Raw genomic sequence first — 27846 nt, forward strand, 5'->3', positions numbered from 1 at the left:
TGGGCCCTGGTCAAAAGTAGTGCACTATATCAAATCAAATCTTCCCAACAATAAAGATTTAAAAAATAATAATAAAAAGAAAAATAGCAACACGAGGAATATAATACACAAGAATGGAGCTATATACAGGAAGTACCAGATCAATGTGGAGCTATATACAGGAAGTACCAGATCAATGTGGAGCTATATACAGGGAGTACCAGTACCAGATCAATGTGGAGCTATATACAGGGAGTACCAGATCAATGTGGAGCTATATACAGGGAGTACCAGTACCAGATCAATGTGGAGCTATATACAGGGAGTACCAGTACCAGATCACTGTGGAGCTATATACAGGGAGTACCAGTACCAGATCAATGTGGAGCTATATACAGGGAGTACCAGTACCAGATCACTGTGGAGCTATATACAGGGAGTACCAGTACCAGATCAATGTGCAGCTATATACAGGAAGTACCAGTACCAGATCAATGTGGAGCTATATACAGGGAGTACCAGTACCAGATCAATGTGGAGCTATATACAGGGAGTACCAGATCAATGTGGAGCTATATACAGGGAGTACCAGTACCAGATCAATGTGGAGCTATATACAGGGAGTACCAGTACCAGATCAATGTGGAGCTACATACAGGGAGTACCAGATCAATGTGGAGCTATATACAGGGAGTACCAGTACCAGATCAATGTGGAGCTATATACAGGGAGTACCAGTAGCAGATCAATGTGGAGCTATATACAGGGAGTATCAGATCAATGTGGAGCTATATACAGGGAGTACCAGATCAATGTGGAGCTATATACAGGAAGTACCAGATCAATGTGGAGCTATATACAGGGAGTACCAGGTCAATGTGGAGCTATATACAGGGAGTACCAGTACCAGATCAATGTGGAGCTATATTCAGGGAGTACCAGATCAATGTGGAGCTATATACAGGGAGTACCAGTACCAGATCAATGTAGAGCTATATACAGGGAGTACCAGATCAATGTGGAGCTATATACAGGGAGTATCAGATCAATGTGGAGCTATATACAGGGAGTACCAGTACCAGATCAATGTGCAGAGGTACGAGGTATTTGAGGTAGATATGTACATGAAGGCAGGGTAAAGTGACTATCCAGCATACCAAAATGAGTTCTGTGAAAGTTCCCAGAATGTTCTCATAACACAAAAACTGCCCAGAAAAACACTGTGCTGATGATTACAGAATGTTTGTATAAAACATTTTTCTGATGTTGCAAGAACGATCCTTAAAAACATTTAATTTGTTATTTAAGGGCTCCCAGAATGTTTCATTAGGTTGTAAGTCTGGTGGAAACATTGTGGGGACACAAAAACTGTCCAGTCTTGGTTACGGTTGTGTGTGTATGACTAAAGTTTAAAATGCCCTTTGAATGAAATAACGTGCAGATTGTCAACATATGAAGTAGAAAAATATGGTTGTGTTTGTATGATTAAATGCTGTTCAAATGTCCTATTAATGACATTAAAATGCCATGTGTATCACCTACAATACAGTCCTCAGATGAGAATTACCATTCAATCTACAATACAGTCCTCAAATGAGAATTACCATTCAATCTACAATACAGTCCTCAAATGAGAATTACCATTCAATCTACAATACAGTCCTCAAATGAGAATTACCATTCAATCTACAATACAGCCCTCAGATGAGAATTACCATTCAATCTACAATACAGTCCTCAGATGAGAATTACCATTCAATCTAGAGAGAAACATAACAGGGATGTATTCCAGTCTGCTTTAATGGCAGCCATGTTCTATATATGTTTGGTGGGACGTTGATGGAATATTCTCCTAACCTACAGAAAACTAATCACATGAATATTCTTGAAATGTGTCTGGAACATTTAGTATCTTAAGTTCTGGGTAAGTTCTATTTGACATGTAGGGAATGGTCTCTTGGAAACATTCCTTGCACACCATGGGAACATTCCTATGAAAACGTTAGTGTATGACCTATGTGGTCGGCAGGTAGCCTAGCGGTTAAGAGCGTTGGGCCAGTAACCATGTAAATTTAAAATGCTTACCTTGCACTCTCTTTAGCCCCTGTCTCTGCACCGCCACAGGTAGAGGTGATGGTGGAGGTGAGGAAACACGCTCCTGACGCATCATCGGTGGTGGGCTCTCCTTCTTCACCCCGTTGATAAGGGCAACCCCGCTCAGAACACTGGCAGCGCTTGGAACCCTGGTGGTCGTCATGGCGTCGGGACGGGAGAAGGAAGCGATCCTCTGCAGGATGGAACCCACGCTTTCTCTCTCTGACATAATTTCCTGTGGCTGAGTGTGCTCCAGTGGCAGGGGGGTGGAGGGGGCCAGATGTCCTACCTGAGGTCTGAGGGAGAGCAGGTTGAGCTGAGGGGTCTGGGCGGGGGACAGGGGGACAGGGGACAGGCTCACCTTAGGGACAGGCTTGGCCCCCGGGGGGGAGGTAGGGGGGGGAGAGCGGGGGAGGGAGGGGTTGATGTTGTTGTAGGAGAGGTGGTGGTTGGTGGCGGGAAGAGGAGTGAGGTCACCACCGGAGCTGTCCAGACTGCTGAGGGATGGGCTAGCTGAGACAGAGAGGCTGCTGGGATAGTGTGCTCTGGGGGGAGGTTTAGGGGGGTCAGACGAGGGGGGAGGACGGGGGCTGGGCTGGGGCGTCTTCACCCCCACCAGACTGTCTAGATCCAGGGGAAACTTGTTGAGACGCTGCGTCTCTTTGGGTTTGGGCTGGGCCTGGTAGCTGTTGTGGTTCTGATTGGGAGAGTAGCATCCTTCCTTCCCAAAGGGACTGGTGTTATAATGGCGCTGGGATCCGCCATTCAAACCCTCATTGGCGTTGCCATACCTCACCCCTCCACCTCCAGCCCCCCGCACCCCCATCACCCCGCCTCCTCCTTCCCCGATCTGGAGGTCCAGACTGGGCATGGATCCGTGGCTGACTCCCCTGGACTCTGGAGCTCCCAGCCCCATAGGCCCCTCTAGCTCAGAGTGAAACACACTCCCATGAGAAGAGAACTTCTTCCCCATCCCCAGGCCCAGGCCACGCTGCTGCCCAGGACGCTGCTCCATCTGTGGGCTAGTGGAGTTGGACAGAGACCCTGGCTTTCCTGGAGGTACCCCTCCTCCTCCTTCTCCTCCCCCTCCCTGGATGGAATACTCCAGACTAGAAGAGGAGCTATGGAGACTATCATTATCGCTGCCTGGGCCAGAGAGAGAGGAGGAGAAACCCTTAGGGTTGAACTTGTTCTGGAAGGAAGAGGCCCTGGTGATGCCTCCGGAGCTCCCTCCATTGTTGTTGATGGTGGGTCTGTTCATGGCTCTGTTGAAGGAGAGACTGGAGACCATGCGGGACTTGAATACAGGGCTCTGGGCAGGGCTGGGGTTGGTACCAAGACTGATCCGGGAGCGGAAGGCAGGGGAGCCGTGGTTGGAGGTGGGGAACCCTCGACCCTCGTTGGTCTTGTTGAGGAGGGAGGTGGAGGAGAGGGGGGAGGGAACTGTGGAGGAGGGGGAGAAGGGAGGATGCTCGTCCACGTCATCGACGTCGAAGGATCTTTTCAAAGCTGTGGAGGAGAGAGAAGGAGATATGGGCAGAGGAGAGGGAGAGAGAGGGTAGGGAGGGGGAGAGGGAGGGGGGAAGAGGGGGGGTAGGGAGGGGGGAAGAGGGGGGGTAGGGAGGGGGAGAGAGGGAGGGGGGAGAGGGAGGGGGAGAGGGAGGGGGGGAAGAGGGGGGTAGGGAGGGGCAGAGGTAGGGGGGGAAGAGGGGGGTAGGGAGGGGGAGAGGTAGGGGGGAAGGGGGGGTAGGGAGGGGGAGAGAGGGAGGGGGAGAGGGAGGGGGGAAGAGGGGGGTAGGGAGGGGCAGAGGTAGGGGGGGAAGAGGGGGGGTAGGGAGGGGGAGAGAGGGAGGGGGAGAGGAGGAAGAGGAAGGGGGGTGAGGGGAAAGAGCGAGGGGAGAGAGAGGTGATAGATGGAGGGACAAGGAGGGAGGGAGAGGGGGTAGATGGAGGGACAAGGAGGGAGGGAGAGGGGGTAGATGGAGGGACAAGGAGGGAGGGAGAGGGGGTAGATGGAGGGACAAGGAGGGAGGGAGAGGGGGTAGATGGAGGGACAAGGAGGAAGGGGGAGGGGGTAGATGGAGGGACAAGGAGGGAGGGAGAGGGGGTAGATGGAGGGACAAGGAGGGAGGGAGAGGGGGTAGATGGAGGGACAAGGAGGAAGGGGGAGGGGGTAGATGGAGGGACAAGGAGGGAGGGAGAGGGGGTAGATGGAGGGACAAGGAGGGAGGGAGAGGGGGTAGATGGAGGGACAAGGAGGAAGGGAGGGTTAATAAATGAGTTAATTAATAATAGTGGCGTTGAATAGTTGTAACATTAGCTTTAGTAAAATGAAAACACTTACTAACTGTTCTTATTTAAGTTACTTTAGTTTATTCCACCTTTATTTAACCAGGTAGGCTGGATGAGAACAAGTTCTCATTTACAACTTAACCTGGCCAAGATAAAGCAAAGCAGTGCGACACAAACAACAACACAGAGTTACACATGGAATAAACAAATGTACAGTCAATAATACAGTAGAAAAATATACAGTGTGTGCAAATGTAGTAAGATTAGAGAGGTAAGGCAATAAATAGGACATAGTGGCGAAGTAATTACAATATAGCAATTAAACACTGGAGTGATAGATGTGCAGAAGATGAATGTGCAAGTAGAGATACTGGGGTGCAAAGGAGCGAGTATTGAGAGGGGAGGCTGGAGGGGTTGTTTTGTGAAGGCTTTGTTATACTGAATGCATTTAGATATTGTCGTCCGTTCGTTTTTAAGGAGCCATGGGACGTCTTTCAGTGAGGTTCGTATCGGCGGAATCTTTTGCTTAATGTACACGGTGACAAAAACATTTTATTCTCTGAAAGACTACAACTCCCGATCTGGCCCGTCCCTCCCCCAACATGGGCTTTTCTGAAAGGGAGGCAGACACCACACCAAACCCTCTGGGCAAAACTGAAAGAACTGACCAGACTCAATGGCTTAAAGTGATTGCTCTATCAACATGAATTAGACCATGGAGTTTTTTTGTGATGTTCTCTTAACTAGCTACATGGTGAAATTCAACCCTATATTTCAACTGGAATATAGTGAAGAGGATTCAAAACATAGAGTAGGATTTAGCTAGAAGCTTAGGTATAGCCGATGCCAGCACCAAGAGGGCAGATGACAAATACGGTGCCTAGCTAAATGAGTTATGTTTCATACAAGCCACCTAGCTAGCTAGCTAGATAAGTTATGTTTCATACAAGCCACCTAGCTAGCTAGCTAGATAAGTTATGTTTCATACAAGCCACCTAGCTAGCTAGCTAAATAAGTTATGTTTCATACAAGCTACCTGGCTAGCTAGCTAAATAAGTTATGTTTCATACAAGTCACCTAGCTAGCTAGCTAAATAGGTTATGTTTCATACAAGCTACCTGGCTAGCTAGCTAACTTTAGTTTATCTACTGAAACTCATTATGTATTGACATACTACTACGTACAGTATCTGAATGTCTAACATCTGTTTGATGCTAGAGAGCCCCGTACAGCTTATAAAAATATATTTTGTGAATCCATTCTGGCAGACAAATTTAGTAAATGTCATCTATTTTTTATTTAAACTTAATTTAATTTACCAGTCCATAGATACACCGAATGTCATCATAGGGTGTATCGTCCGGTGTACGATGCCCAGACCCGTCCTCCAATTATGTTTGAAACACATCTCACTGACCTAGAAATGCCTTGGACAGCATGAAAACAAACCCAGATTTCCCCCAGGGTGAAATTTCCCTTTAACCTGGCAGTAGTGATGAGGGCTATCTTTACAGGGTGATGTCATGAGGCCTCAAAGAGAGATCAAACAGTAGGTCTGTAATTATGGCCTGGGCACTAACAACGGTTCTGTCTGGAGGCACACACACACACACACACACACACACACACACACACACACACACACACACACACACACACACACACACCTGATATAGGCTGCTAATACAACATGGACAGTCTTCAAAGTAGAGCAGTTAGGGATGATGAAAGCACCAGAGAAGAAGAGTTGACTTTACAAATGCCACACTCTTTTTTATCTCTCTGTCTGAACCAAATGTGCCAATTTAACACACAACTCCTATATAAGGTGTTTCCATGTAAAAGGACCCATGAGCACCACCATGTGATGTTCGCAGGAGCATGTCAAATTGGGTGTCAAATGAAAGCTAAGAGTATATGTTTTAAAGAAATTAAGGGATATATACATTTTTCAATGATTTTTCTATGCAACAAAACAAAAAAGGCTCTGATTTCTGGTCAAACAGATGGAAAAGGGATCTTATAAATACATTAAAACACAATAATGTAGAAATAAAGACCCTAATATCAACACTTATATTTAGTTTAGGAGAAAGTATTTGCCTTCTGTATGTTCAAGAAACATTGCCTTGTTCCATGTAATTCTGTTACCAACAACCCATATATCTTTATAACTATTTTCTCATTTCTCTCCCTCATCTGGAGGGAGGATTATGAAAGTTCACAGAAAGTAAAGGTTGACCTACCAATTAGTTATAGAGGGTTTACTGGTATAAAGTTTGTTTATTCATTATTAAGTCATTAAAACAGGTAATTCTGTTACCAAATCGGTAACAGAATGACCAGAAAATCTGTAACGGAAATAGTGCAATTGAATTGGCTACAATGGGAAATCAGACTAGCCACCTGCTACTGTCCTCTCTTCCACTGACATACTGTTATGTTCAGCTCATAGGGTCTGAACTCTACTGTCCTCCCTTCCACTGACATACTGTTATGTTCAGCTCATAGGGTCTGAACTCTACTGTCCTCCCTTCCACTGACATACTGTTATGTTCAGCTCATAGGGTCTGAACTCTACTGTCCTCCCTTCCACTGACATACTGTTATGTTCAGCTCATAGGGTCTGAACTCTACTGTCCTCCCTTCCACTGACATACTGTTATGTTCAGCTCATAGGGTCTGAACTCTACTGTCCTCCCTTCCACTGACATACTGTTATGTTCAGCTCATAGGGTCTGAACTCTACTGTACTGAACTCTACTGAACTCTACTGTACTGAACTCTAATGTGCTGAACTCTACTCTACTGAACTCTGCTGAACTCTACTGAACTCTACTGTTCTGTGCTCTACTGTGCTGTGCTTTACTCTACTAAACTCTACTCTACTGTGCTGTACTGAACTGAATTCTACTCTACTGTACTCTACTAAACTCTACTCTACTGTGCTGTTCTGTACTGTGCTGTACTGAACTGAATTCTACTCTACTGTACTCTACTAAACTCTACTCTACTGTGCTGTTCTGTACTGTGCAGTACTGAACTCTACTGTGATGTACTGTAATGCCCAAACTTGTGAAACATAGATGCCTGGGATTGTTTCCGTTTTAGACCAACAAAATGTGGTCTTGTTTGGGGGCAGAGCTCATTACAATAATAGCCAGTGTGTAGAATAATACCCAAACATGCAGAAGAAGGATTCTTCATATTTCTACCTTAGTGTACCTATTTAGGATACATCCCCATGAAGAGAATGCTATTCATATCCATCATTATGTATTTCTGTGTAGACAGATCAGGGACCCGTGACTGTAATTCTGGATGTTTATTATTATTTTTTATTTAACTAGGCAAGTCAGTTAAGAACAAACTGTTATTTTCAATGACGGCCTACCCCGGGACAAACCTGGACGATGCTGGGCCAATTGTGCACCGCCCTAGGGGACTCCGAATCATGGCCGAATGTGATACAGCCTGGATTCGAACCAGGGACTCTAGTGATGCCTCTTGCACTGAGATACAGTGCCTTAGACCACTGCGCCACAAGCATTTCACCTACTGTAGTTCAATAACCAAAATATATTTGTTCAAAGTCAAGGTGTCAGGTCATAGCTGACAGCCCAGTCTTTCTGCAGACATCGTTGGATCTTAATTCAGAGCAGATATTTAACTGAGTGTTTTGGAAAATGTGGATAAATAAACTGAGGGAGATTTTACCCACTGTGTTTTTGTGACATTTTTCTGAGTCGATTGTTCACAGTCGTCCTTGTTCCTAGAGATTGTTCACGGTCGTCCTTGTTCATAGAGTTTGTTCACGGTCGTCCTTGTTCATAGAGTTTGTTCACGGTCGTCCTTGTTCATAGAGTTTGTTCACGGTCGTCCTTGTTCATAGAATTGTGTGGTTTGTTGAACTTTATAATCAATGGTTTTTGTTTGGCATACATTTTAAAGTGAGAAATCTGAGTGAAGGCGGAATTCCGTTTTCTATGGAATTGCCCTATAACAAAAGAGATACAAGTCAAAAGTCCATCAACATCTAAAATGTGGAATCTACATTTGCCAAACTGAGTTATTCTGTCTTAGTGAAACGCTGAGAAACTAAAGAAGAAGAGGAAAACGTTGAAACTTAAAGTCCCCCAAAAAAGTTTGAACCCTAGATCCTGTGAAGTGTGACAGTTTCTTTAATCGCTCTTTCTCCGTCTTTCTCTCTCTCTCATTTTCTCTTGCTCTCTGTCTCGGTTTCTCTCTTTATCGCTCCTCTCTCATTCTCTTTCTCCGTCTTTCTCTCTCTCTCGTTTTCTCTTGCTCTCTGTCTCGGTCTCTCTTATCGCTCCTCTCTCATTCTCTTTCTCCGTCTTTCTCTCTCTCTCGTTTTCTCTTGCTCTCTGTCTCGGTCTCTCATCGCTCCTCTCATTCTCCCTTTCTGTTTTTCTCTCTCTCTTTGAACACAAAGCGATCTGTGGTTAAACCTCTCCCGTTTCGACCTTTGCCTTTGTGTTACAGCAGCGTCCCTTCCTGTGTCCAACACACACACACACACACACACACACACACACACACACACACACACACACACACACACACACACACACACACACACACACACACACACACACACACACACACACACACACACACACACTCCCTTCCTGCATCCCCTCCCTCCCTCTCTGCGTAGTGGGGGGTTTAGACCAACAGACACAAAGGGGTGATTGAGGGAGCAGGGTGAGAGTCAGAGTCCAGAGAGGTTTGGTTACAGCAGACCCCAACACAACACAGGATTCATCTCACCAAATAAATGGAGGGGAGAGAGAGACAGAGAGAGAGTCAGAGAGAGAGAGGACAGACAGGACAGAAAAAGAGGACAGAGAGAGGGCATAGAGAGAGAGGATAGTACAGAGAGAGAAGGGACAGAGTGAGAGAGAGGACAGAGAGAGAGAGAGAGAGAGAGAGAGGGCATATAGAGAAAGAGGAAACCATCTCAACAGAGAAAAATGTCCTCCTGTGTGCTACCTGAGTGTACAAAACATTATGAACACCTGCTCTTTCCATGACATAGACTGACCAGGTGAATCCAGGTGAAAGCTATGATCCCTTATTGATGTCACTTGTTAAATCCACTTCAATCAGTCTAGATGAAGGGGAGGAGACAAGTTAAAGAAGGATTTTTAAGCCCTGAGACAACTGAGACGGATTGTGTATGTGTGCCATTCAGAGGGTGAATGGGAAAGACAAAATATTTAATTGCCAGTTTGAGTGTGTCACGCTCAACAGTTTCCTGTGTATCAAGAATGGGTAAAAGTTAAAAGTTAGAAAGATATAGACAAGGGAAGGTCACGCCGATAGGTAAAAGGTAGAAAGATATAGACAAGGGAAGGTCATGCCGATAGGTAAAAGTTAGAAAGATATAGACAAGGGAAGGTCATGCCGATAGGTAAAAGTTAGAAAGATATAGACAAGGGAAGGTCACGCCGATAGGTAAAAGGTAGAAAGATATAGACAAGGGAAGGTCACGCCGATAGGTAAAAGTTAGAAAGATATAGACAAGGGAAGGTCACGCCGATAGGTAAAAGTTAGAAAGATATAGACAAGGGAAGGTCACGCCGATAGGTAAAAGGTAGAAAGATATAGACAAGGGAAGGTCACGCCGATAGGTAAAAGTTAGAAAGATATAGACAAGGGAAGGTCACGCCGATAGGTAAAAGGTAGAAAGATATAGACAAGGGAAGGTCACGCCGATAGGTAAAAGTTAGAAAGATATAGACAAGGGAAGGTCATGCCGATAGGTCAAAGTTAGAAAGATATAGACAAGGGAAGGTCACGCCGATAGGTAAAAGTTAGAAAGATATAGACAAGGGAAGGTCATGCCGATAGGTCAAAGTTAGAAAGATATAGACAAGGGAAGGTCACGCCGATAGGTAAAAGTTAGAAAGATATAGACAAGGGGAAGGTCATGCCGATAGGTAAAAGTTAGAAAGATATAGACAAGGGAAGGTCATGCCGATAGGTAAAAGTTAGAAAGATATAGACAAGGGAAGGTCATGCCGATAGGTAAAAGGTAGAAAGATATAGACAAGGGAAGGTCATGCCGATAGGTAAAAGGTAGAAAGATATAGACAAGGGAAGGTCACGCCGATAGGTAAAAGGTAGAAAGATATAGACAAGGGAAGGTCACGCCGATAGGTAAAAGTTAGAAAGATATAGACAAGGGAAGGTCATGCCGATAGGTAAAAGTTAGAAAGATATAGGCAAGGGGAAGGTTTCCCACCCAAAGGACATCCAGCCAACTTGACACAACTGTGGGAAGAACTGGAGTCCACATGGGCCAGCATCCCTGTGGAATGCTGTAGAGTCCATGCCCGATGAATTCAGGCTGTTCTGAGGGCAAAAGGTGGTGCAACTCAAAATTAGGAAGGTGTTCATAATGTTTTATACACTATGTTTATACCCCCCCACTAGAATCCCCATACTTTAACGATGACAGATTCTCCATCCTAGAGAGGGAGATCAATCATTTCCAGACCCAGGGACATGTACTAATTCTGGCAACCTAAACGCCAGAACGATTCCCACTAATGATCAAAATCCACAAAAAAGCACTGCCCACAAAATGAGGTGGAAACTGAGCTGTACTTCCTAACCTCCTGCCCAATGTATGACCATATTAAAGACACATATTTCCCTCAGATTACACAGATCCACAAAGAATTCGAAAACAAATCCAATCTTGATAAACTTTTATTTCTATTAGGTGAAATACAACAGTGTGCAATCACAGAAGCAAGATCTGTGACCTGTTGCCACAAGAAAAGGGCAATCATGTATCTGTTTATTTATTTTCCCTTTCATACTTCAACTACTAGCACATTGTTACAAAATTGTACAATGATATAACGTTTGAAATGTCTATATTATCATTTCTGATTGTTTATTTCCCATGTTCATTGTCTATTCTACTTGCTTTGGCAATGTAAACACGTTTCCCATGCCAATAAAGCCCTTTCAATTAAATTGAGAGACAGGACAGAGACAGGACAGAGAGAGGACAGAGAGAGGACAGAGAGAGGACAGAGAGAGGACAGAGAGAGGACAGAGAGAGGACAGAGAGAAGGGTGTAAGCCAAGCTGAGCCCAACAGAACAACCCCAGAATGACTAAACTAAAATATGACTGTAAGAGAATGAACTACTATAGCAGTGAGTTGAACAGCAGTATAAGTTTTGGCAGAGACAGGAAGCTCACGCCGATAGGTAAAAGTTAGAAAGATATAGACAAGGGAAGGTCAAGCCGATAGGTAAAAGGTAGAAAGATATAGGCAAGGGAAGGTCATGCCGATAGGTAAAAGGTAGAAAGATATAGACAAGGGAAGGTCATGCCGATAGGTAAAAGTTTGAAAGATATAGACAAGGGAAGGTCATGCCGATAGGTAAAAGGTAGAAAGATATAGACAAGGGAAGGTCATGCCGATAGGTAAAAGGTAGAAAGATATAGACAAGGGAAGGTCACGCCGATAGGTAAAAGGTAGAAAGATATAGACAAGGGAAGGTCACGCCGATAGGTAAAAGGTAGAAAGATATAGACAAGGGAAGGTCAAGCCGATAGGTAAAAGGTAGAAAGATATAGACAAGGGAAGGTCATGCCGATAGGTAAAAGGTAGAAAGATATAGACAAGGGAAGGTCATGCCGATAGGTAAAAGGTAGAAAGATATAGACAAGGGAAGGTCACGCCGATAGGTAAAAGTTAGAAAGATATAGACAAGGGGAAGGTGATGCCAATAGGTAAATAGATATCGGGCATTGTGAGAGTTCTTTAAGATACACTTCAAAAGAGGTTTTGGAAGATGGGCAGGGACTCCGCTGTCCTGACTTCAGGGGGAAGCATGTTCCACCATTAGGGTGCCAGGACAGAGAAGTGCTTTGACTGAGCTGAGCGGGAGCTGCCCTCCCCTAGGGGTGGGAGGGCCAAGAGACCAGAGGTGGCGTAATGGATTGCTCGGGTTGGAATGTACGGTTTGAGCATTGCCTGAAGGTAAGGAGGGGCGGTTCCCCTTGCTGCCCCTGTTGGCAAGCACCAGGGTCTTGAAGATGATGTGAGCTTCGACAGGAAGACAGCATAGTGTGATGAGGAGCGGGGTGACATGGGAGAACTTAGGAAGGTTGAACACCAGACAGGCTGCAGCATTCTGGATAAGTTGCAGGGGTTTGATGCCAAAAGCGGGGAGCCCAGCCAACAGAGAGTTGCAGTAATCTAGACGGGAGATGACAAACGTCTGGATTAGGACCTACACCACTTCCTGTGTGAGGGAGGGTTGTACTCTACGGATGTTATAGAGCATGAACCTGCAGGAATGAGTCACTGCTTTGATGTTCGCAGAGAACAACAGGGTGTTGTCCAGGGTCACACCAAGGTTCTTTGCGCTCAGGGAGGGGAACACTATGGAGTTGTCATGTAGAGGTCTTGGAGCGGGCAGGCCTTTCACAGGAAGGAATAACAGCTCTGTCTTGTCAAGGTTGAGCTTGAGGTGGTGGGCCAACATCCAAACTGAGATGTCTGCCAGGTACGCAGAGATGCTTGTCGCTACCCGGGGTGTCAGAAGGAGAACAGTAGTTCTGTCATCCTCATAGCAATGATAGGAGAGACCATGTGAGGATATGACAGAGCTGAGTGACTTGGTGTACAGGGTCAAGAAGATCGTTTTGAAAGAGACAATCCAGAGACACATTTTGTTGACTGTTATAAAAATGGGAACATAAGCAATTTAATCTTCCAGACAGACCATCCTCTGGTAGTGCAATAAGAGCACACTGCCCCATGTCAAGAGTTAGTGTTAGCGATGGGTAGAAATTAAGGATACTAGACAACGAAGAATCTGAGTCAGCCAATGTCAACCTGTACAAGTCTGGAACAGTATTGGTACAGTGCAACCCCAAACAGTTTCAACAGAATCAAAGAGGGAGCGCTGCAGGAGAAGATCTCTCTGGTGAAGACTCCTCCACCCCGAGCAAGTCAGACCAGACCTCATCCTTAAACAACCCCACAGATGAGCAACCCCAAGCAGAGAGTCAACCTCCCAGTACAGGGTACTACTCCCTTACTGAAATGAATGATAAATTCACCCAGCTAGAGGTAAGGCACAAAAAATGGTCCAGCACAACAACACCCCTCAACCAGACCGGGAGAGCTGGAGGGGGAGAGAGACATGTCTGCACTCTGGACTGTAGTGAGACAACTTCAACAGGAGAAAGAGCAGGAGAGGAAGAAGGAGGCCCAGCGGCAGGAGAAGATGAGAGCACTAGAGGAGAAGGTGAGAGCACTGGAGGAGAAGGTGAGAGTACTGGAGGAGAAGGTGAGAGCACTAGAGGAGAAGGTGAGAGCACTAGAGGAGAAGGTGAGAGCACTAGAGGAGAAGGTGAGAGTGCTGGAGGAGAAGGTGAGAGCACTAGAGGAGAAGGTGAGAGCACTAGAGGAGAAGGTGAGAGCACTAGAGGAGAAGGTGAGAGTGCTGGAGGAGAAGGTGAGAGCACTGGAGGAGAAGGTGAGAGTGCTGGAGGAGAAGGTGAGAGCACTAGAGGAGAAGGTGAGAGTGCTGGAGGAGAAGGTGAGAGCACTAGAGGAGAAGGTGAGAGCACTAGAGGAGAAGGTGAGAGCACTAGAGGAGAAGGTGAGAGTGCTGGAGGAGAAGGTGAGAGCACTGGAGGAGAAGGTGAGAGTGCTGGAGGAGAAGGTGAGAGCACTGGAGGAGAAGGTGAGAGTGCTGGAGGAGAAGGTGAGAGTGCTGGAGGAGAGCACTAGAGGAGAAGGTGAGAGCACTAGAGGAGAAGGTGAGAGCACTAGAGGAGAAGGTGAGAGCACTGGAGGAGAAGGTGAGAGCACTGGAGGAGAAGGTGAGAGCACTAGAGGAGAAGGTGAGAGCACTAGAGGAGACGGTGAGAGTGCTGGAGGAGAAGGTGAGAGCACTAGAGGAGAAGGTGAGAGTGCTGGAGGAGAAGGTGAGAGCACTAGAGGAGAAGGTGAGAGTGCTGGAGGAGAAGGTGAGAGCACTAGAGGAGAAGGTGAGAGCGCTGGAGGAGAAGGTGAGAGTGCTGGAGGAGAAGGTGAGAGCACTGGAGGAGAAGGTGAGAGCACTAGAGGAGAAGGTGAGAGTGCTGGGAGGAGAGCACTAGAGGAGAAGGTGAGAGCACTAGAGGAGAAGGTGAGAGCACTAGAGGAGAAGGTGAGAGTGCTGGAGGAGAAGGTGAGAGCACTGGAGGAGAAGGTGAGAGCACTGGAGGAGAAGGTGAGAGCGCTGGAGGAGAAGGTGAGAGCACTAGAGGAGAAGGTGAGAGTGCTGGAGGAGAAGGTGAAAGCACTAGAGGAGAAGGTGAGAGTGCTGGAGGAGAAGGTGAGAGCACTAGAGGAGAAGGTGAGAGTGCTGGAGGAGAAGGTGAGAGCACTACAGGAGAAGGTGAGAGTGCTGGAGGAGAAGGTGAGAGAACTAGAGGAGAAGGTGGGAGTGCTGGAGGAGAAGGTGAGAGCACTAGAGGAGAAGGTGAGAGCGCTGGAGGAGAAGGTGAGAGCACTACAGGAGAAGGTGAGTGTGCTGGAGGAGAAGGTGAGAGCACTAGAGGAGAAGGTGAGTGTGCTGGAGGAGAAGGTGAGAGCACTAGAGGAGAAGGTGAGAGTGCTGGAGGAGAAGGTGAGAGCACTAGAGGAGAAGGTGAGAGTGCTGGAGGAGAAGGTGAGAGCACTACAGGAGAAGGTGAGAGTGCTGGAGGAGAAGGTGAGAGCACTGGAGGAGAAGGTGAGAGTGCTGGAGGAGAAGGTGAGAGCACTAGAGGAGAAGGTGAGAGTGCTGGAGGAGAGCACTAGAGGAGAAGGTGAGAGCACTAGAGGAGAAGGTGAGAGCACTAGAGGAGAAGGTGAGTGTGCTGGAGGAGAAGGTGAGAGCACTAGAGGAGAAGGTGAGAGTGCTGGAGGAGAAGGTGAGAGCACTAGAGGAGAAGGTGAGAGTGCTGGAGGAGAAGGTGAGAGCGCTAGAGGAGAAGGTGAGAGTGCTGGAGGAGAAGGTGAGAGTGCTGGAGGAGAAGGTGAGAGTGCTGGAGGAGAAGGTGAGAGTGCTGGAGGAGAAGGTGAGAGTGCTGGAGGAGAAGGTGAGAGTGCTGGAGGAGAAGGTGAGAAAGATGACATGTGACAGAGAACAACCCACCTCAGATCCTGACCAAAGTCTTGACACCACAGCAGAACAGATAAATGAAGAACCCCAAGCCCATGGGACCCCACCCCTCCTAGCACCCCCCCCCCCCCCTGATAGCCCTCCTGACAACCCCCCCACACCCACTGAGGACACACACAAGACAAAGATTGTACTCCTTATGGGCTCAAACGGGAAGTATATACAAGAAAATAAACTTTTTCCCAACACAGACTGTCTAAACTCTGGTGTCCAAACACCCAGCCGCCCTAGACCTTCTGTCTGAGGACCAACTAGGGTCACCCAGCCACATAATAATACACACAGGCACAAACGACCTGAGAACACAGCAGGAAAGGGTGGCCACAGCACTCAAGAGAGTGATTGAAAAAGCTTCTTCCACTTCCCCAAACTCACAAGCGGGTTATCTCCACCCTGCTACCACGATAACACTTCCACCCTGCTACCATACAGTGAGTAAACGCAAGCATTTCCCATGACTGTGCCTCAAAATCAAACATCTAGCTGACCTAACACTGCACCCTGGACTTGGACAGCCTTTATGACCAGGTCCACCTCTACAAGGCATCAGAGCCCACCTTTGCCAGGACACTAAAGGACATCGACCTCAACCTCAACCGTAGCCCCAACACTTCACACAGGAGCAACAGATCAATGGACACCCCACCCAGACCAGCAAGACACTCTATCAGACCTGTGGGACCCCCGACCTACACCTAGAGGGTCCAAGCCGGGAGGGCCTACATCCAGACCACAGCACCACCAGCCACATCCACATCCACATCCACACACCAACCAATCAATACCCCCCCAAACCAACCATGCCCACACCCCATTTAGGTCCCCTCAGATCAGACCTATGCCCCTCCTGCCCACCCCATGACCCCCACTCCCGCAAAGAGTGCCTCAACATGGAAGTCACACATACGCCCAGGCCATGAGCAGGCAAACAGGCCCAACCCCCACTCTTACACTAGCCCAGATGGACCCGCTGGTTGCCCTCTAAGTTACAGAGAGCTGGTAGTCCCATCCACCAAACTACCAGGTGTAAAACAGGGAAGGGACTCAGGGGGTTATGCTAATTTGGTATAGAACTCACTAACTTACTCTATTAAATTAATCAAAACAGGAAAACATTTACATTTGGCTAGAAATTCAAAAGGAAATGATCTTAACAGAGAAAAATGTCCTCCTGTGTGCTACCTATATCCCCCCACTAGAATCCCCATACTTTAATGAAAACAGCTTCTCTGTCCTAGAGGGAGAAATCAATCATTTCCAGACCCAGGGACATGTACTCGTCTGTAGTGACCTAAATGCTAGAACTGGACAAGAACCTGACACCCTCAGCAAACAGGGGGACAAACACCTACCTGGAGGTGACAGCATTCCCTCCCCCATATGCCCTCCTAGACACAACTATGACAATATAACCAACAAAAACGGGTCACAACTCCTGCAGCTCTGTCGCACACTGGGTATGTACTTTTACGGTAGGTACACCAATAGTTCATTTCTTGGCAGTAGTACTGTAGATTACATTTTCACTGACCAGAGTCTCTCAGAGCGTTCACAGTCAGCCCACTGACACCCCTATCAGATCACCACAAAATCACAGTCTACTTGAACAGAGCAATACTCATAATCAACCATAAGGTATCGAAGATGCATGCTATTAAGAAATTCTATAGATTGGAAGGACGGTAGTGTGGGAACCTACCAAAAAACTATTGGCCAACAATAAATCCAATCCCCTCTAGACAACTTTCTGGGCAAAATGTTTTCCTGCAAGAGTGAAGGTGTAAACTTAGCAGTAGGATGCCTGAACAATACTGCATATTTGACCTACCAGCTAACATATCAAAAATGTAAATTACGGCAGAAAACCTAAGACAACAAACAACAATTAGAAATGGTTTGATGAAGAATGCAAAAACCTAAGAAAGAAATTAAGAAACCTATCCAACCAAAAACACAGAGAATCAAAAAACCTTAGCTTACGCCTTCACTATTGTGAAACACTAAAACAATACAGAAATACACAATGGAAAAAGAAGGAACAGCACATCAGAAATCAGCTCAATGTAATTGAAGAATCCATAGACTCGAACCACTTCTGGGAAAATTGGAAAACACTAAACAAACAACAACACGAAGAGTTATCTATCCAAAACGGAGATGTATGGGTAAACCACTTTTCCAAACGTTTTGGCCCTATACCAAAGAACAAACAGCAAAAACATATACATGATCAAATACAAATCATAGAATCAACTATTAAAGACTACCAGAGCCCACTATATTATCCAATTACATTGAATGAACTACAGGACAAAATACAAACCCTCCAACCCTGTGGTTGGCTGTGGTGTTGATGGTATCCTCAATGAAATGATAAAATATACAGACTACAAAATCCAATTTGCTATACTTAAACTCTTTAACATCATCCTTAGCTCTGGCATCTTCCCTAATATTTGGAACCAAGGTCTGATCACCCCAATCCACAAAAGTGGAGACATTTTACCACAATAATTAGTGGAATATGTGTTAGCAGCAATCTCTGATAAATCCTCTGCAGTATCATCAACAACAGACTCCAACATTTCCTCAGTGAAAACAATGTCCTGAGCAAATGTGAAATTGGCTTCTCACCAAAATACCTTACAACAGACCACGTATTCACCCTGCACACCCTTATTGACAAACAAACATAACAAAACAAAAGCTAACTCTACTCTTGCTTTGTTTTTTTCAAAAAAAGCTAGAGACTCAATTTGGCATAAGGGTCTGCTATACAAGGCTGGATGGAAAGCGGATGGAATGGATGGATGGAAAGCGGTGTTGGGGAAAACGTAGGGCATTATAAAATCAAAACAAACGACGAGTGTGCAGGTAAAAGTGTCAATAAACACACAGATTTATTTCCACAGGGCCGTGGGGTGAGACAGGGATGCAGCTTGAGCCCTACCCTATTCAACATATATGCCAATGAATTGACAAGGGCACTAGAACAGTCTGCAGCACCCAGCCTCACCCAACTGGACTTGGAAATCAAATGTCTAATGTTTGCAAATGATCCGGTGCTTCTGTCCCCAACCAAGGAGGTCCTACAGCAGCACCTAGATCTTCTGCACAGATTCTGTCAGACCTTGGCCCTGACAGTGAATCTCAGTAAGACAAAAATAATGGTGTTCCAAAAAAGGTCCAGTTGCCAGGACCACAAATACAAATTCCATCTAGACACCGTTGCCCTAGATCACACAAAAAACTATACATACCTCGGCCTAAACATGAACAACACAGGTAACTTCCACAACGCTGTGAACGATCTAAGAGACAAGGCAAGAAGGGCCTTCTATGCCATCAAAAGGAACATAAAACTCAACATCCCAATGAGGATCTGGCAAAAAATACTTCAACCTGTTATTGCCCTCTATGGTTGTGAGGTCTGGGGTCAGCTCACCAACCAAGAATTCACAAAAAGGGACAAACAACCAATTGAGACTCTGTGTACAATGCAAAACCCCAAACAATGTAGAATTAGGACGATAGCCACTAGTTATCAACATCCAGAAAATAAATGTTCAATTCTACAACCACCGAAAAGGAAGTGATGCCCACACATTCCACCACAAAGCCCTCTCCTACAGAGAGATGAACCTGGAGAAAAGTCCCCTCAGACAGCTGATTCTGGGGCTCTGTTCACAAACACAAACAGACCCCACAGAGCCTCAGGACATAAACACATTTAGATGCAACCAAATTATGAGAAAATAAAAAGATAACGATTTGACAGATTGGAAAGAATCAACCAAAGAAACAGAGCAAATGTGAATACTATTTGGCCCTAAACAGAGAGTACACAGTGGCAGAACACCTGACCACTGAGACTGACCCAAAATGAAGAAAAGCACTATGTACAGACCCAGTGAGCATAGCCTTGTTATTGAGAGAGGCTGCCACAGGGAGACCTGGCTCTCAAGAGAAGAAAGACTATGTGCACACTGCCCACAAAATGAGGTGGAAACTTAGCTGCACTTCCTAACCTCCTGCCAAATGTATGACCATATTAGAGACACATATTTCCCTCAGATTACACAGCTCCACAAAGAATTTGAAAACAATCCTAATTTTGATAAAGTCCCATATCTGTTAGGTGAAATACTGCATTGTGCAATCACAGCCGTAAGATGTGAGGCTCATTGCCATGAGAAAAGGGCTTCCAGTGGAGCACAAACAACATTGTAAATACAACCTATGTTTGATCTTTTTCGCTTTCATACTTCAACTATTTGCACATTGTTACAATACTGTATAAAATAAAATAACATTTTAAATGTCCATATTCTTGTCAAACTTTTTTTAGTGTAATGTTTACTAATTGTTTATTTCCATTTTGTTTATCGTCTATTTAATTTGCTTTGTCAATGTAAACATATGTTTCCCATGCCAATAAAGCCCTTTGAATTGAGTTGAGATAAAGAAAGAGATGGTCAGAGACAGAAGGCTGAAGTGTTTTGGAATGAAAACAAAGAAGGGATACAGGTCTGTGGTTTATGACGTCAGAGGGGTCGAGTGTTGGTTCCCTGAGGAGGGGAGCAAACCCCATAGGATATAACCAAGGACACATAGTAAAGGACATGTCTCAAACCCCATAGGATATAACCAAGGACACATAGTAAAGGACATGTCTCAAACCCCATAGGATATAACCAAGGAAACATAGTTAGTAAAGGACATGTCTCAAACCCCATAGGATATAACCAAGGAAACATAGTTAGTAAAGGACATGTCTCAAACCCCATAGGATATAACCAAGGTCACATAGTTAGTAAAGGACATGTCTCAAACCCCATAGGATATAACCAAGGACACATAGTAAAGGACATGTCTCAAACCCCATAGGATATAACCAAGGACACATAGTAAAGGACATGTCTCAAACCCCATAGGATATAACCAAGGACACATAGTTAGTAAAGGACATGTCTCAAACCCCAAAGGATATAACCAAGGACACATAGTTAGTAAAGGACATGCACCCTATTCCCTGTCTGGTTTGCATGGCCAGAAGTAGTGCTAGTACTAATGGGAGAAGTGTGTCATTAGGGTGCTGTGTACGTGTCATTAGGGTAATGTGTACGTGTCATTAGGTTACTGTGTACGTGTCATTAGGGTAATGTGTACGTGTCATTAGGGTGATGTGTACGTGTCATTAGGGTAATGTGTACGTGTCATTAGGGTGATGTGTACGTGTCATTAGGTTACTGTGTACGTGTCATTAGGGTAATGTGTACGTGTCATTAGGGTGATGTGTACGTGTCATTAGGGTAATGTGTACGTGTCATTAGGGTGATGTGTACGTGTCATTAGGGTAATAAGTACGTGTCATTAGGGTGATGTGTACGTGTCATTAGATGATGTGTACGTGTCATTAGGGTGATGTGTACGTGTCATTAGGGTGATGTGTACGTGTCATTAGGGTGATGTGTACGTGTCATTAGGGTGATGTGTACGTGTCATTAGGGTGCTGTGTACGTGTCATTAGGGTGATGTGTACGTGTCATTAGGGTGATGTGTACGTGTCATTAGGGTGCTGTGTACGTGTCATTAGGGTGCTGTGTACGTGTCATTAGGGTGATGTGTAGTGTAGGTACTGGTATTTTTCCATACCCGCAGGTGTTTTGGCCTGTCTTTGTGTAAACAGTAGTGAGTTATCAGTGTACTGCGATCACACTTCTATCACCTCCTACAGTACTGATCTTATCTACTCCCCTCAGGGCCACTCTCTGGGGCTGTGTGTGTGTGTGTGTGTGTGTGTGTGTGTGTGTGTGTGTGTGTGTGTGTGTGTGTGTGTGTGTGTGTGTGTGTGTGTGTGTGTGTGTGTGTGTCTGTATGTGCGTGAGTGCGTGTGTGTGTCTGTGTGCGTCAAGAAGTAAAGAACCATTGGTGTACAGATTTTTTCAAACTTGGTTTAAGAATTAGAAATGCAATGTTCTTTGTATTAGCATGAGTCTTCTATCCCAACCAGGACAAAGAGGACTAAATACTCTATTCCAACCAGGACAAAGAGGACTAAATACTCTTTCCCAACCAGGACAAAGAGGACTAAATATTCTATCCCAACCTGGACAAAGAGGACTAAATATTTTATCCCAACCAGAACAAAGAGGCCTAATATTCTATCTCAACCTGGACAAAGCGGACTAAATACTCTATCCCAACCAGGACAAAGAGGACTAAATATTATATCCCAACCAGGACAAAGAGGACTAAATACTCTTTCCCAACCAGGACAAAGAGGACTAAATATTCTATCCCAACCTGGACAAAGAGGACTAAATATTATATCCCAACCAGAACAAAGAGGACTAAATACTCTATCCCAACCAGGACAAAGAGGACTAAATATTCTATCCCAACCAGAACAAAGAGGACTAAATATTCTATCCCAACCTGGACAAAGAGGACTAAATATTCTATCCCAACCTGGACAAAGAGGACTAAATATTTTATCCCAACCAGAACAAAGAGGACTAAATATTCTATCCCAACCTGGACAAAGAGGACTAAATAATCTATCCCAACCAGGACAAAGAGGACTAAATCTTCTATCCCAACCAGGACAAAGAGGACTAAATATTACCTCCCAACCTGGACAAAGAGGAATACGTTTTCTATACCAACCAGGACAAAGAGGACTAAATATTCTATCCCAACCAGGACAAAGAGGACTACATTTTCTATCGTAACCAGGACAAAGAAGACTAAATATTCTATCCCAACCAGGACAAAGAGGACTAAATATTCTATCCCAAACAAGACAAAGAGGACTAAATATTCTATCCTATCCAGGACAAAGAGGACTAAATATTCTATCCTAACCAGGACAAAGAAGACTAAATATTCTATCCCAACCAGGACAAAGAGGAATACATTTTCTATCCTAACCAGGACAAAGAAGACTAAATATTCTATCCCAACCAGGACAAAGAGGACTAAATATTCTATCCCAACCAGGACAAAGAGGACTAAATATTCTATCCTATCCAGGACAAAGAGGACTAAATATTATATCCTAACCAGGACAAAGAAGACTAAATATTCTATCCCAACCAGGACAAAGAGGACTAAATATTCTATCCTAACCAGGACAAAGAGGACTAAATATTCTATCCTAACCAGGACAAAGAGGACTAAATATTCTATCCTAACCAGGACAAAGAGGACTAGGTGTGTACAGTCAATAATTATTAGAATCAGAAGATCTAAGACCATGGCCATGTCTGAATACCCATACTAGCATACTACATACTTAAACTGCATACTATGTTCTAATTGTCGTATTCTACACTGCTCAAAAAAATAAAGGGAACACTTAAACAACACATCCTAGATTTGAATGAAAGAAATAATCTTATTAAATACTTTTTTCTTTACATAGTTGAATGTGCTGACAACAAAATCACACAAAAATAATCAATGGAAATCCAATTTATCAACCCATGGAGGTCTGGATTTGGAGTCACACTCAAAATTAAAGTGGAAAACCACACTACAGGCTGATCCAACTTTGATGTAATGTCCTTAAAACAAGTCAAAATGAGGCTCAGTAGTGTGTGTGGCCTCCATGTGCCTGTATGACCTCCCTACAATGCCTGGGCATGCTCCTGATGAGGTGGCGGATGGTCTCCTGAGGGATCTCCTCCCAGACCTGGACTAAAGCATCCGCCAACTCCTGGACAGTCTGTGGTGCAACGTGGCGTTGGTGGATGGAGCGAGACATGATGTCCCAGATGTGCTCAATTGGATTCAGGTCTGGGGAACGGGCGGGCCAGTCCATAGCATCAATGCCTTCCTCTTGCAGGAACTGCTGACACACTCCAGCCACATGAGGTCTAGCATTGTCTTGCATTAGGAGGAACCCAGGGCCAACCGCACCAGCATATGGTCTCACAAGGGGTCTAAGGATCTCATCTCGGTACCTAATGGCAGTCAGGCTACCTCTGGTGAGCACATGGAGGGCTGTGCGGCCCCCCAAAGAAATGCCACCCAACACCATGACTGACTTTGCAGGGCTCTGGCAGTGCTCCTCCTGCTCCTCCTTGCACAAAGGCGGAGGTAGCGGTCCTGCTGCTGGGTTGTTGCCCTCCTACGGCCTCCTCCACGTCTCCTGATGTACTGGCCTGTCTCCTGGTAGCGCCTCCATGCTCTGGACACTACGCTGACAGACACAGCAAACCTTCTTGCCACAGCTCGCATTGATGTGCCATCCTGGATGAGCTGCACTACCTGAGCCACTTGTGTGGGTTGTAGACTCCGTCTCATGCTACCACTAGAGTGAAAGCACCGCCAGCATTCAAAAGTGACCAAAACATCAGCCAGGAAGCATAGGAACTGAGAAGTGGTCTGTGGTCTCCACCTGCAGAACCACTCCTTTATTGGGGGTGTCTTGCTTATTGCCTATAATTTCCACCTGTTGTCTATTCCATTTGCACAACAGCATGTGACATTTATTGGCAATCAGTGTTGCTTCCTAAGTGGACAGTTTGATTTCACAGAAGTGTGTTTGACTTGGAGTTACATTGTGTTGTTTAAGTGTTCCCTTTATTTTTTTGAGCAGTATATTTAGCACCTACCGTTTAGTAAATATGATGCAGTATGTCTCGGCCGCAACATAGTAGCGGCTCCGGACTGGCTCAGTAGGTTGGGCGGGGCCGACTGGGTTGGATTTTCCCAAATTCAACAGACATGTATCGCATTAACCAGCCTGATAATAGCTCATTTTCAATTGAATAGAAACTCTGAATAGAATAGGAATAGGCCTACTCAGGCTGGTTACACACAGTCTATCACATTCAACCTAATGGAGTTATAGACCTACTCAGGCTGGTTATAGGCAGACTATCACACTCAATCTATACCATAGACCATAAAGCCATCTATCTTATTTAAAAAGGACTGAAGACAGAAATATATCCTTTTGTTCCATTTCAACATATTCATTAGTGAAACCATAACATAAATAAATAAATCAAATAGCCTTGTACAAACACCAAAACTTTTCAAATGTTCAAATCCAAAGGCTATTGCACAGAAAAACGTGGCCAGTCGTGTGCATCGTGAATTCAGAAGTGCTGGTCACCAGCATACTAAAACTAAAGCACTGATCATTGGGAACGAGATCAGAATGACTGCTAAGGCTTGATCCATACATTCAATAATTAAATAGGTAGCCACGCCTTCAAAACTAAACCAATCCATATGTTCAAATCAAAAGGCCTGATTAACATGACATTACTAATGCAGCCACATCCTGAGTCCCGGTGCCGACACATTCACAAATCAAAAGGCCTGATTAACATGACATTACTAATGCAGCCACATCCTGAGTCCCGGTGCCGACACATTCACAAATCAAAAGGCCTGATTAACATGACATTACTAATGCAGCCACATCCTGAGTCCCGGTGCCGACACATTCACAAATCAAAAGGCCTGATTAACATGACATTACTAATGCAGCCACATCCTGAGTCCCGGTGCCGACACATTCACAAATCAAAAGGCCTGATTAACATGACATTACTAATGCAGCCACATCCTGAGTCCCGGTGCCGACACATTCACAAATCAAAAGGCCTGATTAACATGACATTACTAATGCAGCCACATCCTGAGTCCCGGTGCCGACACATTCACAAATCAAAAGGCCTGATTAACATGACATTACTAATGCAGCCACATCCTGAGTCCCGGTGCCGACACATTCACAGATCAAAAGGCCTGATTAACATGACATTACTAATGCAGCCACATCCTGAGTCCCGGTGCCGACACATTCACAAATCAAAAGGCCTGATTAACATGACATTACTAATGCAGCCACATCCTGAGTCCCGGTGCCGACACATTCACAAATCAAAAGGCCTGATTAACATGACATTACTAATGCAGCCACATCCTGAGTCCCGGTGCCGACACATTCACAGATCAAAAGGCCTGATTAACATGACATTACTAATGCAGCCACATCCTGAGTCCCGGTGCCGACACATTCACAAATCAAAAGGCCTGATTAACATGACATTACTAATGCAGCCACATCCTGAGTCCCGGTGCCGACACATTCACAGATCAAAAGGCCTGATTAACATGACATTACTAATGCAGCCACATCCTGAGTCCCGGTGCCGACACATTCACAAATCAAAAGGCCTGATTAACATGACATTACTAATGCAGCCACATCCTGAGTCCCCGGTGCCGACACATTCACAAATCAAAAGGCCTGATTAACATGACATTACTAATGCAGCCACATCCTGAGTCCCGGTGCCGACACATTCACAAATCAAAAGGCCTGATTAACATGACATTACTAATGCAGCCACATCCTGAGTCCCGGTGCCGACACATTCACAGATCAAAAGGCCTGATTAACATGACATTACTAATGCAGCCACATCCTGAGTCCCCGGTGCCGACACATTCACAAATCAAAAGGCCTGATTAACATGACATTACTAATGCAGCCACATCCTGAGTCCCGGTGCCGACACATTCACAAATCAAAAGGCCTGATTAACATGACATTACTAATGCAGCCACATCCTGAGTCCCCGGTGCCGACACATTCACAAATCAAAAGGCCTGATTAACATGACATTACTAATGCAGCCACATCCTGAGTCCCGGTGCCGACACATTCACAGATCAAAAGGTCGTTTCATTTTTAGTTTAAAAGCTCAGACAAAGGGCACGAGAACAATAAAAAACTTTTCAATGAGAAAACAGAAGTCAACTGGTTAAAATTTTAAAAAAGACTTCTGTTTTCAGAGATTCTGCCTACGAGGCAATACTGTGATCATTTTAGGGAGAACCCAAACTATTTAGCCGACATTTGAACACCACCGCAGAAACTTCAGCTATTCAGCATTTTCCCAAAGAAGTAGCCCAGTTGTGTTTTTGCCTAGAGAACTAGGGCCGATCCCTCGCAGCCTGCCTCTTCTAATGCATTGTGGGGAAAGTGTACATCAAATTCTACTAGATGAAGAGCTGAGATGAGTGCAACATCCTGACATTTGAACCAAATTCACACACTATAAAACATGACATTTTCTGCATACTGAGGATGTGTCATGCTGAGAATGGATCATACTGAGAATGGATCATACTGAGAATGGATCATACTGAGAATGGATCATACTGAGAATGGATCATACTGAGAATGAATCATACTGAGAATGGATCATACTGAGAATGCATCATACTGAGAATGGATCATACTGAGAATGCATCATACTGAGAATGGATCATACTGAGAATGAATCATACTGAGAATTGATCATACTGAGAATGGATCATACTGAGAATGGATCATACAGAGAATGGATCATACTGAGAATGGATCACACTGAGAATGCATCATGTGCAATAGTGTTGTTTAGTGTTGTATAGGGGTTGGGCCGGTAGCACAACCCCTATACAATCAGCTGTTGTCAAAGCTGAAAGGAGAATGACAGCAGGGAATTTAAAGTATACTAGATTTTCAAAATGTTGCATACAATTTAAACTGTATAGTTTCTCATACTCAAACGACCTACTATTGAGTATGGGCTTTGGGACACGGGACTAGACACTGAAATGCTGCATGAATTACAGTTAGTTGTAGTCTGTGTTTCTTTGTAAGACTGGACTGAAAAGACTGCAGAGACGAGGCCTAAATGGAATCACATTTCACAGCAACTCACACACACAAACAAACACACACATGCCGTGCACACACACACACACACACACACACACACACACACACACACACACACACACACACACACACACACACACACACACACACACACACACACACACACACACACACACACACACACACACACACACACACACACACATTCCTTTTAGAGTAAGAGAAGCACAGTCTGTCTCCACAGGGCCATCACCAGACATACAGACAGCTGGCATAGTTTAGCTGCCCATTCACACACACTGTAGTTCAATGTGTGTGTGTTCAGACTAAGTGGTGTGGAGTGTGTGTAGTCTATTATTGACTGTGTGTTTAGAGAGGTTGGTACATTGTTATTACAGGGACACAACTGCACCTTCTAATGTCATTAACACATCAGTGTGTGTGTGTGTGTGTGTGTGTGTGTGTGTGTGTGTGTGTGTGTGTGTGTGTGTGTGTGTGTGTGTGTGTGTGTGTGTGTGTGTGTGTGTGTGTGTGTGTGGGTTGGTTGGTTGGTTGGTTCTTCTATCCTTGTATGGAC

At 45.1% G+C, this 27846-nt stretch overlaps 1 protein-coding gene across 1 annotated transcript in view; it reads right to left on the reverse strand.

Moving 5' to 3' along the window:
* Positions 1-464: 464 nt before the first annotated feature.
* LOC145877442 (uncharacterized) overlaps positions 465-27846 on the reverse strand; it is a 61251-nt gene continuing 33869 nt past the window's right edge. The window contains exon 2 of the mRNA XM_082972956.1: positions 465-3582. Within this exon, the coding sequence (XP_082829082.1) occupies positions 2021-3582 (1562 nt within the window). The 3' untranslated portion in view covers positions 465-2020. The remainder of the gene's footprint in view (positions 3583-27846) is intronic.

The sequence above is a fragment of the Salmo salar genome, chromosome 03 (genome assembly GCF_965601325.2).
Source record: "Salmo salar chromosome 03, fSalSal1, whole genome shotgun sequence".
NCBI classification, from domain to species: Eukaryota; Metazoa; Chordata; class Actinopteri; order Salmoniformes; family Salmonidae; genus Salmo; species Salmo salar.